The 13351-nt window shown below is 42.1% G+C and overlaps 1 protein-coding gene across 1 annotated transcript in view; it reads left to right on the top strand.

Moving 5' to 3' along the window:
• The window catches only part of btbd11a (BTB (POZ) domain containing 11a), a 170018-nt gene that overhangs the window by 131833 nt on the left and 24834 nt on the right, over positions 1-13351 (top strand). The window contains exon 3 of the mRNA XM_080491604.1: positions 10085-10295. Coding sequence (XP_080347730.1) covers positions 10085-10295 — 211 coding nt within the window. The remainder of the gene's footprint in view (positions 1-10084; positions 10296-13351) is intronic.

A 13351-nucleotide genomic window follows, 5' to 3' on the forward strand; every position in this document is an offset into this window, starting at 1 on the left:
CACTCAGAAAGCAAATCTCCACACAAGAGTGTTTAACGGCTGAACTACACACTGATCAGCCATAACATTATGACAAGTCAAGTGAGTAACACTCCTTCTCTGGCTGTTTAAAGCAGGAAAATTGTCCCAACTAATAATGTACTACCTGCCAATAATTAAATAATCGTGTTCATTATGAATGCGATAAAGTCAATAACATAACATCGGCTTTAGTCTGTTTAATATTACAAATGTGATCCTGTGATGCAGCTTAGACACTATTTGGCAGGTGGTTGTAATGTTATGGCTGATAAGTGAATACTTTTTAATTAGAGCGTTTGCATTTGTGTTGTGGCTCTGGCTTTGTTACGAACCCTGCTGCTTCTCCATGTTGCCATTTATTCATCCACGCAAACAATGCGTCGTACTCTGATGCGCTGAGTGTCGGAAGAGGCAGATTAGAGGCTGGATCAATGCTCCCCTGGTGACTAACCCCGACACGCTCCCTCCTGAAGAAGGAAAAACACTCTGATACGTTTTGCTCTTCAGTTGTGGTCCTCTGTGGTTGCAGGCGGGTTCACAGATCCACCTGCCCAGCAGGTAACCTCCTAGAGCACAACCCGGGATTATTGAAAGCCGAGAGTATTAATACATGCAAAGAGCCGCCACCACCGCCACACTGCGAGTGAGACGTACACATTCTATCCAGCTACAAACATGAGTCTCAATCAGCTCCCTGGAAAAATGCCTTCATGTAATCCACACATGAGATGAGACTAATTAAAACAAAACCTCATGGGGACAAATGGAGGGAAGAAGTGCATAAATTAGATAGTTTCTCCTTAGAGGATTGGTACTTCAGTCTGTTCATGTTGAACTTTGAAAGTCCTTCATCCAACCAGTTTTCATTAAAGGAAGTTATTGGGTATTGATTGGGGATGAGTCCGTTCATGTTGGTCTCAAAGGGAGAGAACACGGAGAACCACCAAAAGCTCTGTTTATGCAACCATTTGAGTCACATTGTTTGAAGTTCTGCCTTCACGCATGAACATTTTTGAAAAAGAAGTTAATTGACCCCGAAACGACAGAAAAGCTAAAAATGATGTAGTTAGCATGCCAGGCCACAAGTTGGTGCTGGTGGTAGTTTTCATAATGAAACCACACACGTGCATCAGAGAACAACACTCTATTAACTTAAAGAGAACGTGGACATTCTAGTGGACTGAATAGAACATGGACTGGGAGTCATGACACGACGGAGGAAACAATGTTCTTGAGCATTTATTTACGAAAGTGTTTCCTTCATCTACATGATGGAGTCAGACCGATTTCAAAAAGTTGCATTTTCCCCGTTTCTAAGAAGACCGAATTGGACCTTTTCAAAAAGTTGTATTTTTCTCCATTTGCACGAGACTGAGTTGGAGCATTTTCAAAAGGTTCCACTATGGGAGATGTTTTCAAAAAGTTACGTTTTTCCCGTTTCCAATGAGACAGAGATGGAGCGTTTTCAAAAAGCTTTCCGACCACCATTGTCATGTAAACAGACACAATGGAAGTTTTGCTCTTTCACATTAAAACGTTGTTGTCTGTTTCCTCCAAAAGTCCAAAATCATGAATTATAGGTTAATTGCTGACTTAAGATTGTGAAAATGCATTAAAGTTACTCCACCAGAATCCGCACGGAAAACATTTAGAATGAAGCAGCCAGTTTTAGTTGATGATGTACATCTCTAATACGTTGTCAATACTTTTCTGAAGGAAGTTCGTCATTACACTCGTACAAACGTATTTCCAGCATTTAAATTTCCTTGAAAATCTCCGGGTTTGTTTGAAACTCTCAAACTTTCCCAAGGCAAGATCCAGTTTGTACACTTGATCTCTCAAGCGCTCGATCCATTTCACAACATTTAAGATTGCTCTCGTGGCTTGAAGAATCTTTTTTATAAAGTCTTAATTTTTGGGGGGCTGAATCGATCAAATGTTGATATTTTTGCTTGAGCTGCCGCGTCGCCATCTTTGATATCCGATAAACTCATGCGGCAGGTTTCCCAAGATGACGTCAGTTAGGAAACATAAACAGTTTGATGGCTACAAATTTGGCTTGTTTGTAAGCATATCGACTTGTGTGATCGATTTAGGAAACTGCGGGTTGGAAATTTGTGGAAATGTGTGGTGATGGTCTTCTTTTATTGTATTGGTTTATTCTCTGTGCAGAAGTGACGCCTTTCACAGGAAGAGTTTGTCTGGCAGAGTCGCTTTAATACATCATTTAAGTCTTGCAAGTCTGCAGGGGGTCCTCGGTTCGAATCCCTGTTGCATCAGCCATGGTGCAAGTTGCAGTGATGACACCTGTTTCACCTGAATGGACAGTGTGAGAGACCGGTCAGTTTAAAGCTCCCATTCATCAGTGACCCCCCCCCCCCACCATGTCCCGTATTACAACTGTTGAGTGGTGATTAATTTCCACTGCTTGTAGAAGTATCTGCTAGTTCAGTGTTGATAATGACATGTCTTCTAATTGACTGTGATTAATCATTGCCATGGAATTGCTAATGTGCCCCGGAGGCAGAGCTCTGAGTCAGTCGTATTACCCAGTGGTGATTAAACGTCCTCTGCGTGGCCTCATGGGAGCGATCGGCCATGACAGTGTGTCACGGGACCGCCGAGGAATCGTCCGTCAGGCGCAGCGCGCCGGCTTTTCGCTCTTCGTCCGCTGCGGTTACACTCTGCTCGGCTGGTTAGCGATTCCGAGTGAAAATACTTAAATCTCATCATGTCAAATGGCCGAACAATTCAAATATATTCTAATTTCCTGAGCTCACGGGCTCAATGTGCTGTTTCGACTTTAACACCAGACGGCGGCGTCACTGCGCGTCAGCTCAAATGATTTCTGCTAATTTCCTCCAAAGGCCAGCTTGAACCAGTGGTCAAGTGGTTAGCACTCTGGACACACAGCGGGAAGACCTCGATTTGATTCCGGCTCCTTAAAGTTATTGAAGTTCTCCTGGAACTAAAGTCTGAATCCAGACTTCTGGAAGATTTGCACACATTTCTCCTCTGATGGTGTCTGATGTCCAACGGCTCTGTAGCTCCGACTAGTGGCAGGACGCTGCATGACGGTTAAGAAACACCTTGTATGATGACAAAAACCACTGACTGAGTCATATTTCTTGTGCCGAGACAAAGATTTAATAATTTATGCCTATTTTAGACGTATATAAATTTAGCTGTGATGCAAATTAGTGACATTTGAATGTAGAATATGGAGCATTGGTGGGATGAATACGCTGCTTTAACTTTCCAGCAAAACAAAAGCAGTTTGAGGTAAATTTGTGGCAATAGGTATTAAAGGGTTGAGTGTGCTGTTCCTAATTTTTTTTTTTTTTAATGAAATGATACCAAAGGCGGTCGTGCATCTCATCCATCTCATTAGAGTTAAGACTTTTTGTTTTTCTCTTTTGGGGGAACAAAGCTTGTTCTTTCCCAGAAGGGCCTCCATGCTGCGACAGGAGATGAGACGGTGGAGAAACAATACCACCAAAACTCCCATTAAAAATATCCTTTATATTTTGTCAACAAGATAAGAGATGACATTTGCAAATTCAAACGAAAATAAAGCTTAACATTTTTTTTTTTTTTTTTGCACTTTCTCTGAAGCACATCAAGAAAAGCATTTAGGCTCCATTTACGCGACAGTTCAAGTAAAAGCGCATCGTCTTTGCGGTTGTTGTCTTAGAAAAGTTTTGCACTTACACGACAAGACTTGTAATGGCAGAAATGCTGAAAAGGTTTGAGTTTCCATGTGCTCAAAGGTACGAGGCACGAGGTGGTGCTGTGGTTTATTTTTGTGCAAAGAACAATACGCAGTAAACAATAATAATAATGATAGCACACGGACAACTGAGTCGGATTGTTGTTACAGTTTTATTAACTGAGTTTATAAACTGACCCTAAAGTTTTGTGCTTTCGCTTGAAAACGTTGTGGTGTCACCTGGGCCTACGTCGTTCACAGGAAATAACGATCACGGGTATTTACGCTGAGGTCATGGTGGTAAAATGACGTTTCTTTGCAGATTTAAGTTCATTAGAATCCGTGCAGATCAGTTTTTACTCTCTGAATCCATAATTCTGTGTGAACGTCTCGTGATGTAACACAAATAATTCTCTCATAAATAAAAGCTGACGATAGTGACAGTCCAGGTTTTGGTCGATATCAGCCAGAACATCAACATTTAAATATGTTCACGTCTTCTATTATTAGGACTGTTGATGCTTGATGTGGCCAAAATTTAATTTGAGTTGAATTGCTTTAGAAAGCAAATGATAGTTCTATAAAGGTTTAGAAATGCTTTTGGGGGTTTGTGCTTGTATATTGCTGAAGAAAAACTCATCATCGCTGAATTAGTCCACATTAAAGTGAAGACACTGTTCAGAGTACAACAAGACAAAGCAGCGCCCGCGGTGCCGCTCGTTACCTGAAGATAATCACATTGTGCTTCACTATACGTGCAGACAAAGTCAAATATCCAGCAAAAAGCAACCTTATCTGATCTGAAACAACCCAATTTGCCCGATTTACTGTCGTCAAATATGAACAAAAACAAGCGTGAAAGTTTCTTTTGAAAAGTATCTTGACGTTAGTTTTCAGTAAAGTCTCACTGGAGATGCTTGAACTTGTCTTCTCATGAGTCAGAGGAGAGACGTTTCGCTACCTGTCATGAGCTGTGCGGAAACGTCAAACCTAAAACTTGATTTACTTTTAATGCAGCAAAAGAAAAAAGAACGAGGCAAATGATGCGCTCACGGCTGCTGTGAAACAGAGTTTAGAGATTTCGACACCAGTGGACCAAAGCTTTGAGTTCTGCTGCTAATGCACAATCTTGTAGGTTGTGTTGTTCAGTGAGACTCTTAAAGACCAAACAACTCCCACATTTCTTTGACACACAGACAGAAGGAGTTTAACACTGAGAGGGAACATTCTGGAATTCTACCACGAGAATTTTAGAACGTGAGAGAGTTCTAAAGAGTCGCACGTCTTTGAAAACAGCACTTTGGTCAGAGAAGACAGCTGGTTTGAAGAAGGACAAATCAAGACGGTCTTATTGCTCACATATACAAATAAGTAGAGAGTCAAGGGTCTTGCTCATGGACCCACTGTGGTTCCAATCCCACCGTGAGATTCGAACCTGCAAACCTCCGAAGCTTCAGGTGAATCATAAGTGACCTTATGTCACTTTTATTTTGTAGTCATTTCACTGCAGAAATGTAAAAAGGAACATTTCCCTCATAGCAGATGTTTCAGCTTTGAGCCGCTTTACCAGTTTTATTCTCACAGGAAGAAAGTTTTGCTCGGTGGCGAGTCCTTTCAAGAGGGAAGGACTTAGCTGGGAGAAAAGACGACACTAATCTCTCCCCGATGATCAATTCAAATGAGATGACGCATGAAGCCCATAGGAGGGTCGCTCAGATAATCACAGCAAAGGAGGGGGGAAAAAAGCAAATGTCGTCCTGGTGACAGAATCAAAATCACTTGAAGATCTTAAAGAGATAACATGGGATTGGTTTCCCTTTGAGGCACAGTGGTGTGAAGATTTCTGCCAACGTCTCCATCGCGTCGCTGAATTATGTTCATTTTGTCATCTCAAACTTTATGTTATAGTCTCTGTCGTATCGTCGCCCATGTGCACCGTGGCCTTCGTAAAGTTTAATAGCCCGAGAGTAGTCCTCTAACAAACAGGACAAGTAAATGGATGCAGATATATTTTACCAACTCTTCTTAAACAAGATAAAACAGCTTTCTCTTGTTTTAACTGCCATAGCTTCTGGAGTTTAAATCACATGTTTTGTGAGTCGTTTGGCTGGTTGTGCAATTCATATTAAGAAGCAACTCACAGATCAAAATATCCCGACGCTCACTTTCTTCAGGGTGCATTTCTTCGACAGTTCTGCTTGATAGCCGTGTCTACATGCTTTTCAAGTGAAAATCAAAACCTTCGGTGTCATTACATGACGACAGTGCTCGCAGTGAGCCGCCTGTTCGTAGCATACACGCGTATTTCTTTGTCTTTGTCTCCTGAACGTTCATTCGTGTCTCATTTTGCTTTTTAATATTCAGGCTTGTCGTGGTGAAGCTGCATAAACACCCTGCCGAGCAGCACGGGGATCGCCGCAGTACTTGAAGTGGGAAGGTTTTCTCCGCCTGCTGAATACTCCAGAGCACCGAGCGTGCATAGCAAACAGTCTGCCTACTCCTGCACTTCCTGTAGAGTAATGATTGCTCTCTGCAATTATTTATAGGTAATATTGATTTATTTTAACGACCTGGGGTCAGGCTGTTTGTCTGCTCGAAGCGGGAGGATAAATTCTCACTTTTAAGAAGTTGGACCAAGGGAGTGTTCAGCAGCTGTGAATGCTAAATAGTTTGTGATTAATCAAGAAAACTTTTCTAATTTCTTCAAACTGTGATTAGACTAAGTAGGATACTATAACCCCCGGTGCAGTTTTGGACATGGAGGAATAAATTTACACGGTATTTTGGCAGCAAATTCGACTAAAGAAAAAAAAAGTTTCTGAAAAGTGTATGCCGGACTTATGATTAACACAGAAACATCTTTATCCACAATAAGTCAGCCAAAGATTCCTTCAAGCTTCTAACATTGTTGGTTTTAGGGTTTTTAACTGGCACCGTTTACAGATGGCAGCAGCTCAAGTTCTTTGAGGTCTCATTCCCCAGTGATGGATGGAGGGATGGTGGGATTGGGAACAGATTCAGGTGGACAGACTGCCGTGGTGACGAGGAAGAACGCCCCCTGCTGGACTCCCATTCGAGGTTTACCAGGCATGTCCAACTGGTCAACCCCCGACCCAATGGAGAGATTCTATCTCCGGTTTATTCTCACAGCAGTTTGAGGTTCACCCCGAAAGGAATGGTCGAAGATACGGGGTACAGGGATGTTAAAGTCAAAGAGTTAAAGCAAGAACGAAGATAGATGGTTCTTAATCATAAAAAAAACAAATCCAGAGTTTGTTTCTATTTTGGGGTCTTATGGTGCCAAGTGGCTCTTTGCGCTGTAGACATTGTAGTACGTGAGTAGCAGGGAGAAAGAACTGTGGGTTTGTTAATATTGCAGTTCTAATCACGGTCAAAGACGAACAGCCTGACATTTCGTTGGCCTGTCCGAGCACCCGGCGGTTTCAGTGCGACAGCCGGCTCGGCTGCGTTATCTCCGTCCTGCAATCAGCACCTTCAGCAGCTCGCCTTAATCTTTTCCCGCATCAAGATGGGAAGCTCCTCTCCAGTCGAGCATAATCGTGCCAACGCAGCGTGTTTGTCTTGTTTTCAATTATTTATGGTTGTATTCTATCCCGTCGATGATACTCCCCGGCGTCTGAGTGCAAACTGTGCCTTGTTTTCGCCCGACTGCCTGTGAACTCTGTCAGAGGCCTTTAGCCTGACAGATGGAGAACCTCGGGCGCGGGCCCACCGTGTCGCTCGTTCGAAGAAACGCGGCTTCAACGCCGGCCAACTTTCCTCTCGTTGGGTATTTTTGGAATAAACAATCAAACCACATCTGCGAATGCGTGTGTGTTTGCCCTTTCTCTTCAGACTCTCACACGTTCCGCTCCATTTGCGTGTTGCTCGGGTAGCCGATACGAGAATCTGTTTTGTATCCGAGCTCCAAAAGCCTGTAGCATCAGTAAACTGAAGAAGTAATTAGATCAGTGGGGGCATCCATTTCTCAGAGAAATGAACCCACACTACAGTTTTTTTTTTCTTTATTTTCAGAGCAGCATTGGGTTTTTTTTTTTTAATGGCCTCATCAATAAACTGCTGTGCAGCCGTCTCAATCTGAGAATTATGACTCTACACGTCATCTCTAAACACCAACGATGAAATAAAGTCCAGAAAATGAGTAAAAAAAAAACAACTAATAATTGAAAGAGAGCTGCATAGTATGAATCCTGTCATCCACTATACTTATTCTTGATGCACAAAAAGTCATTTTTATGCATGATTACAATACATATATATATATATATATTTTAATGCCTCTTCAATAAAGCAATGATTGATCAAATTATTGCAAAACTACTGCTACGACATTGGCTCAAAATATTATATATTGTGCTTTTTTGCATTTAATGAGGCCAAATCATCTAATATTATATCCTTTTATTCCCATAAAAAATACCATGTTGTTTATGTAATAATAAATTATTGACTTATTGACTAATATTGCAATATTGGCTTATTGCATAATTTGGAAGTGATTATGATATTGGCTATTACATTATTCTATGCAACAATATCTCTTTGTATTATGAATGGATTTAGGATTTGACAATATATGTTTATTCTTTCAAACTTTCTGTCTTCAAACTGTATTGCACTGAAATGAGTCAACAAGTGCAGACATTTTTCCTCAGAGAAACAAAAAACAAAGGCTTTCTTTTTAATATGTGCAGCTGCTTCATTCTCAAAGGTTTCTATTATGCGAGTTGTTACCTGGGGAAAGATATTCCCTGGTTTTTGTATTGCAGAAGTCTAATCAACGCCCACAGTTTCGGCTTCTCAATCACATCTGCTGTCGTTCCCGTCGTCAGTTGTGCAAGTGGGAGAAAGAGGATTTCACCTTTCTCCATCGTTACACTGTAAAACTGCACGAGCTGGATCAAGTGCTTTAAATTGTTCCGTTGGACGAGCTGAGAAACTTCAGGTTTGCACAAGTGTATTTAAACTGAATGAAAGTGTAATCGTGGTGTTATTATGCAAAGCCGGTTTTCCGACAAAAACTAAAATGTGGTGATCCAGTTCATTTCTCCCTCAGTCCACCTTGTGTTGTACCTGCAACATGAGGAAGTTATGGCTCTTTCTGCAGAACCGGTCCTTTTGACTCAATAAAAACAGCCGGTTCTTTTTGTCTCAATAAAAAGAGTCGGTTCTTTTGACTCGATAGAAAGACTCATTTTCGGTCACTAACGAAAGCAATGGTTTGTCGGTTCCCAAAGGCTCCACAGATTTTTGTGACGGCTTAAATAAATTTATTCCTGTGAATAATAAGAAATGTACTGTAACTATGATGGCGTATGTCATGTAGTATTTAACAGACTTATGTCATAGGCTGCATGTAAAAATTGGGATTTGCATTAACTATGCAAAAATGCAAAGACATTTTATTTCATATGTTAGTTTTCTATAGTGCATCCTGACGGGTGAAGTTAAAAGACAGAGAATTGGAATTCAATGAAAGAGAAATGTTATTCCACATATGCAGAGGATGTCGTAGTAAATGGTAGTAAATGTACAGCTGGTTGAAAAGCACTGGTAAATTCTAAAATACTTTGAATTCACCCATTGTTCTTAATTACATGAAGATCTGTTAATTCTCTGAAAGCTATTTCCAAAAAGAGCTGTTTTAGAGACTTGTGATGTCGTTGTTGTAAATGAAGAGCCAAAACGTATTGAACGATTAACGCTTTGGCGTAAACAGAGCCTGTGACCCCGCCCCTTCCTCTCCCGATTTGCATAGCGCGTTTCTCCTTTCCCATGTTTTCATATTTAGCACGTTGACGTACTCGCTGACCCACATCGTCACTTCCCGGTGACTCACAGCGGCCACGTGGGAAAAACAGGAAGATAAAAGGGAAAAATGAAGTAGAGATACAACGAGAATGAAAGAAGTGTGAGAAACATCTGAGTGCTTTTCTGAGAGAGGCTCCACCGTGTGCGTAAAATTAGTTTCAAGGCAGTTGTGTGGGCACACGGTGTGTGTGTGTGTGTGTGTGTGTGTGTGTGTGTGTGTGTGTGTGTGTGTGTGTGTGTGTGTGTGTGTGTGTGTGTGTGTGTGTGTGTGTGTGTGTGTGTGTGTGTGTGTGTGTGTGTGTGTGTGTGTGTGTGTGTGTGTGTGTGTGACTAAATGTGTGGTGAATCAGAGTGTGTGTGAATGGGGGAGTGTGCCTCCACACTTCTGCAGGAAAAGGGTTTGTACTGAGCGGGCAGGACTACATTTCCCTGTCACAGTCTTATTAGATCGCCTTGATGAGATTCTACCTGTGATTTGGGTAACAGGTGCATCACGCTAACGTGTCGACCCTGGTCCTGCAGGTGACCTGGTGTCCCGGGCCATGCACCACCTCCAGCCGCTGCACATCAAGAACGCCAGCAACGGGACGCCCGTCCACCAGAAGACCAACACCACCGTGGTGCACTGGGAGCCCGAGGCGCTGTACACCCTGTGTTACTTCATGCACTGCCCCCAGATGGAGTGGGAGAACCCCAACGTGGAGCCCTCCAAAGTCACCTTACAGACCGAGAGGTGAGTCCGGCTGCAGCCGTACAGACGGTCTCAAAGCAGAGAAAACTAGAATGGGTGCTCGGTAGAGCGCATACATTCGCCAGCGCCACATTTGTCACCATGGAAACCAATCGATTACAAGGTTATTTGATCCACCACACCACTCCTGCATTATTTGTCATTCGTTTGAACTGAAATGAAGATGTTGTTCTGTTGGTTCCTTTTCTTCTGTGTTACTTCAAGTAAGTTGTCATGTTCATTTAATTTGGGTTAATAGTTATTGCGAAAAGTTGGTAAAATACATATATATATACAAACCAATAAACAAATAAATACACGCGGACAGAAACATAACCTTCGCCCCCAACTTTTGTTGACGAAGGCAACAACCAGGTCACATTGGTAAAAATGTACTTTATTGATCTTTTCAGAGGAATACTTCCACCATTTCACTCGTCTTATTTAGAATGATAATCCCAGCTGCCGGGGGTCAGGGGCCTTACTCAGGCCCTGTCCACACGACAACGCCGTTTCCACATGGCGCAGTATATTAGGAGCCTGAAAATGGCGTGTTGAGAACGGGTTCCAGTGTGGAGAACTTTGCTCCCTGTGGGGGAAGGGAGAGCCTCCATGTTTAAAATGTAAAACACTGTTTACCTTAAGCAAAGGTTGATTGACTGATTGACACACACGTGCAGCAGAGAACAATCCGCTATAAACATGAACAATGGGAGAACATCAACATTCTAGTGGACAGACGACCAAGTTGGATTGTTGTTATGACGACTGCGAACTATAAAAATACAAAGTCCAGGAGAATCTGGACTGGGAGTCATGACACCACGGAGGAAACGTTGTTCTTATTGTCCATCTACTGAGCATGTGCAGAACTACTAGTTACTACAGTCTGGTGCTCATGACCAGAGGCAGAGTTTCTGCCATAGACACATTTCAGAAAAGTTCCCCTTCGGAGCCATTTTCAACAAGTTACGTCTTTAGTGTCTCCGAGCACTGTTGTCATATAAATGGACTCCCCGAAAGAACGTTTGCATTTTCACTTGAAAACGGGGCCTCGGTCTCCCCGCAGTCCGACTTTCTTGCACAAGTTCCTTTGTGCCCCAGCAGCGCTCTGGCGAGAAGCTGCGTGGGCCGGTCAGTGCTGACACGTCCCCGGGTGCAAGGCGGATTGATTGAAAGCGGGGGGACTTCACTGCAATGGACACACGGACAGATATCCCTACATCTCTCCAGCACTGTGAACAGATAAAACTCCCTGCGCGCGGCCCTGGGGAGCACGAGGAATGTCAGGCGGAGCGACGTGTCAGCAGAGTCTCGGGTCCCCGGAGAGGAAAAACTCTCTATTTAGCATTCTGCTGAAAGCTTTAAGACGAGTGGAGGGAGGCTGCAGAACAGCAGCAGAGAGGAAGAAGAGAGGAGACATGATTAACTGAGATGAAACAACTCGTGGAGGATTTTTACGTAACAAGAAAAACATCACTAACGGGAGATAAATCGCTCTTGTGACTTTTACAGATCTGTCATCAGTGCATCTTTAGACAAAGAAAAACTAATTGAATTGAAAGTTTTTTGTTTTTTTTTTCATGTCGGTTAATTTAACTTTTACCAGGGGTCAACCTCCAGGCCGCCTGGGGGGCTGGGGTGACGATAAATCTCTGTGAAAAGCGATGCAGATATAAAATGTACACGAGTCAGCGTGTCAATATCTGAGATCCTTGATTAAACATGAGCTCAAAGCAAATATGCGGAAGGGCTGCACAGACGGTAAACACCACCGTCCCGAACGGTTCCTCTCAGCTTCGGCGGGAAATGCTTTGTGGAGAAATTCCCTTTGCCAGAGGGTCACGAGGAAGAAACAGTCTGAAGGGACCTTCACTGATGAATCTGTGTTATAATTTAACCCACTATAACGTAAAATCAACACATTTTATTTCATGTTTTCAGGCTTTCTAATACACGTCAGGGACTACTTTGTGGTCTTAAAGGGAAATCTTCTCTTTCATGATCGTTTAAGCTCGGATCTGAGTCAGAATTACTCCCGACTGTCATAATCGATGGTTTCTTCCAGGCGTTTGTTGTTGAAGGCATCCTGAATCGTTTATGAAAGGGGCAGAGACATAATGGCTGAGTGCAATCGAGGAGAAAAAGAGAGATCCTGAATGGGTTTTATGTACCAGTCACTTATATTTATATTGAAGCGCCTGAACACATTCGCGCTCAAAACACTTCTCCAAAAATTGTGCAATGAACTGATTAAAAAAGCCGAAGAGACGGAGAAAATAATCCTTTAATTTCCAAAACACAGACATTCACATCGTCTACGTGTGTTTGTATTTATCGCAAATTATATCATGAGCGAAATCCGATCATGACATGGCTTGTGATTATACAAACGAACAGAACAAATGATAAGTTTAATAAAGTTACAAAGATTCATCCCAATTTATTAACCAGAATTGTGTGATCAGCCAAATAAATAAGCTTATTATGGACCGACAGAGAAAGAGAGCTGCGATTTAAAGAACAAATATAAAAGCACGAATACAACTCCAAACACCAGTGCTCTTTCTCTCGCCTCAAATTAACACCAACTGAATTCTTCCCAGTTATTAGATTTCACAAGGAGAACTTTTTCACGGCTTTTGTGTTTCTGTCAATCACTATTTTTTTTAAATGTTGTAAAAATAATTTAGTTGAATGAATAAACTGCCTTTTACTTTTATTTTGAATTTGCAGTCGTATCATAGTCGAGTCTGTCTTTTGCTGTATTTCGACGGCGCATGTTGATCTAACGATATATCGTTTAGCCTTGAATAAGAAGTAATTTTTTTATGTCGGATTTCCTTCGATCTTTTAAAAAAAATAAGGTGATTTAAGCGAACCTGTGATCATCGTGTCCAACAGCCTCGGCTGCATTCCATTTCTTTTTTCAGTTCGCTGTAGAGAAACACAGCCTGTCAGAAATCTCACTTTCATCCTCTTCAGCTCCGCATCTTTCAAAAGCCTTTTCATTTATTCACATCATACCAGGAGAACAAAACCCTCTTTGACATAAAGAG

This window comes from Lipophrys pholis, assembly GCF_963383615.2.
Source record: "Lipophrys pholis genome assembly, chromosome: 22".
In the NCBI taxonomy this organism is placed as follows: Eukaryota; Metazoa; Chordata; class Actinopteri; order Blenniiformes; family Blenniidae; genus Lipophrys; species Lipophrys pholis.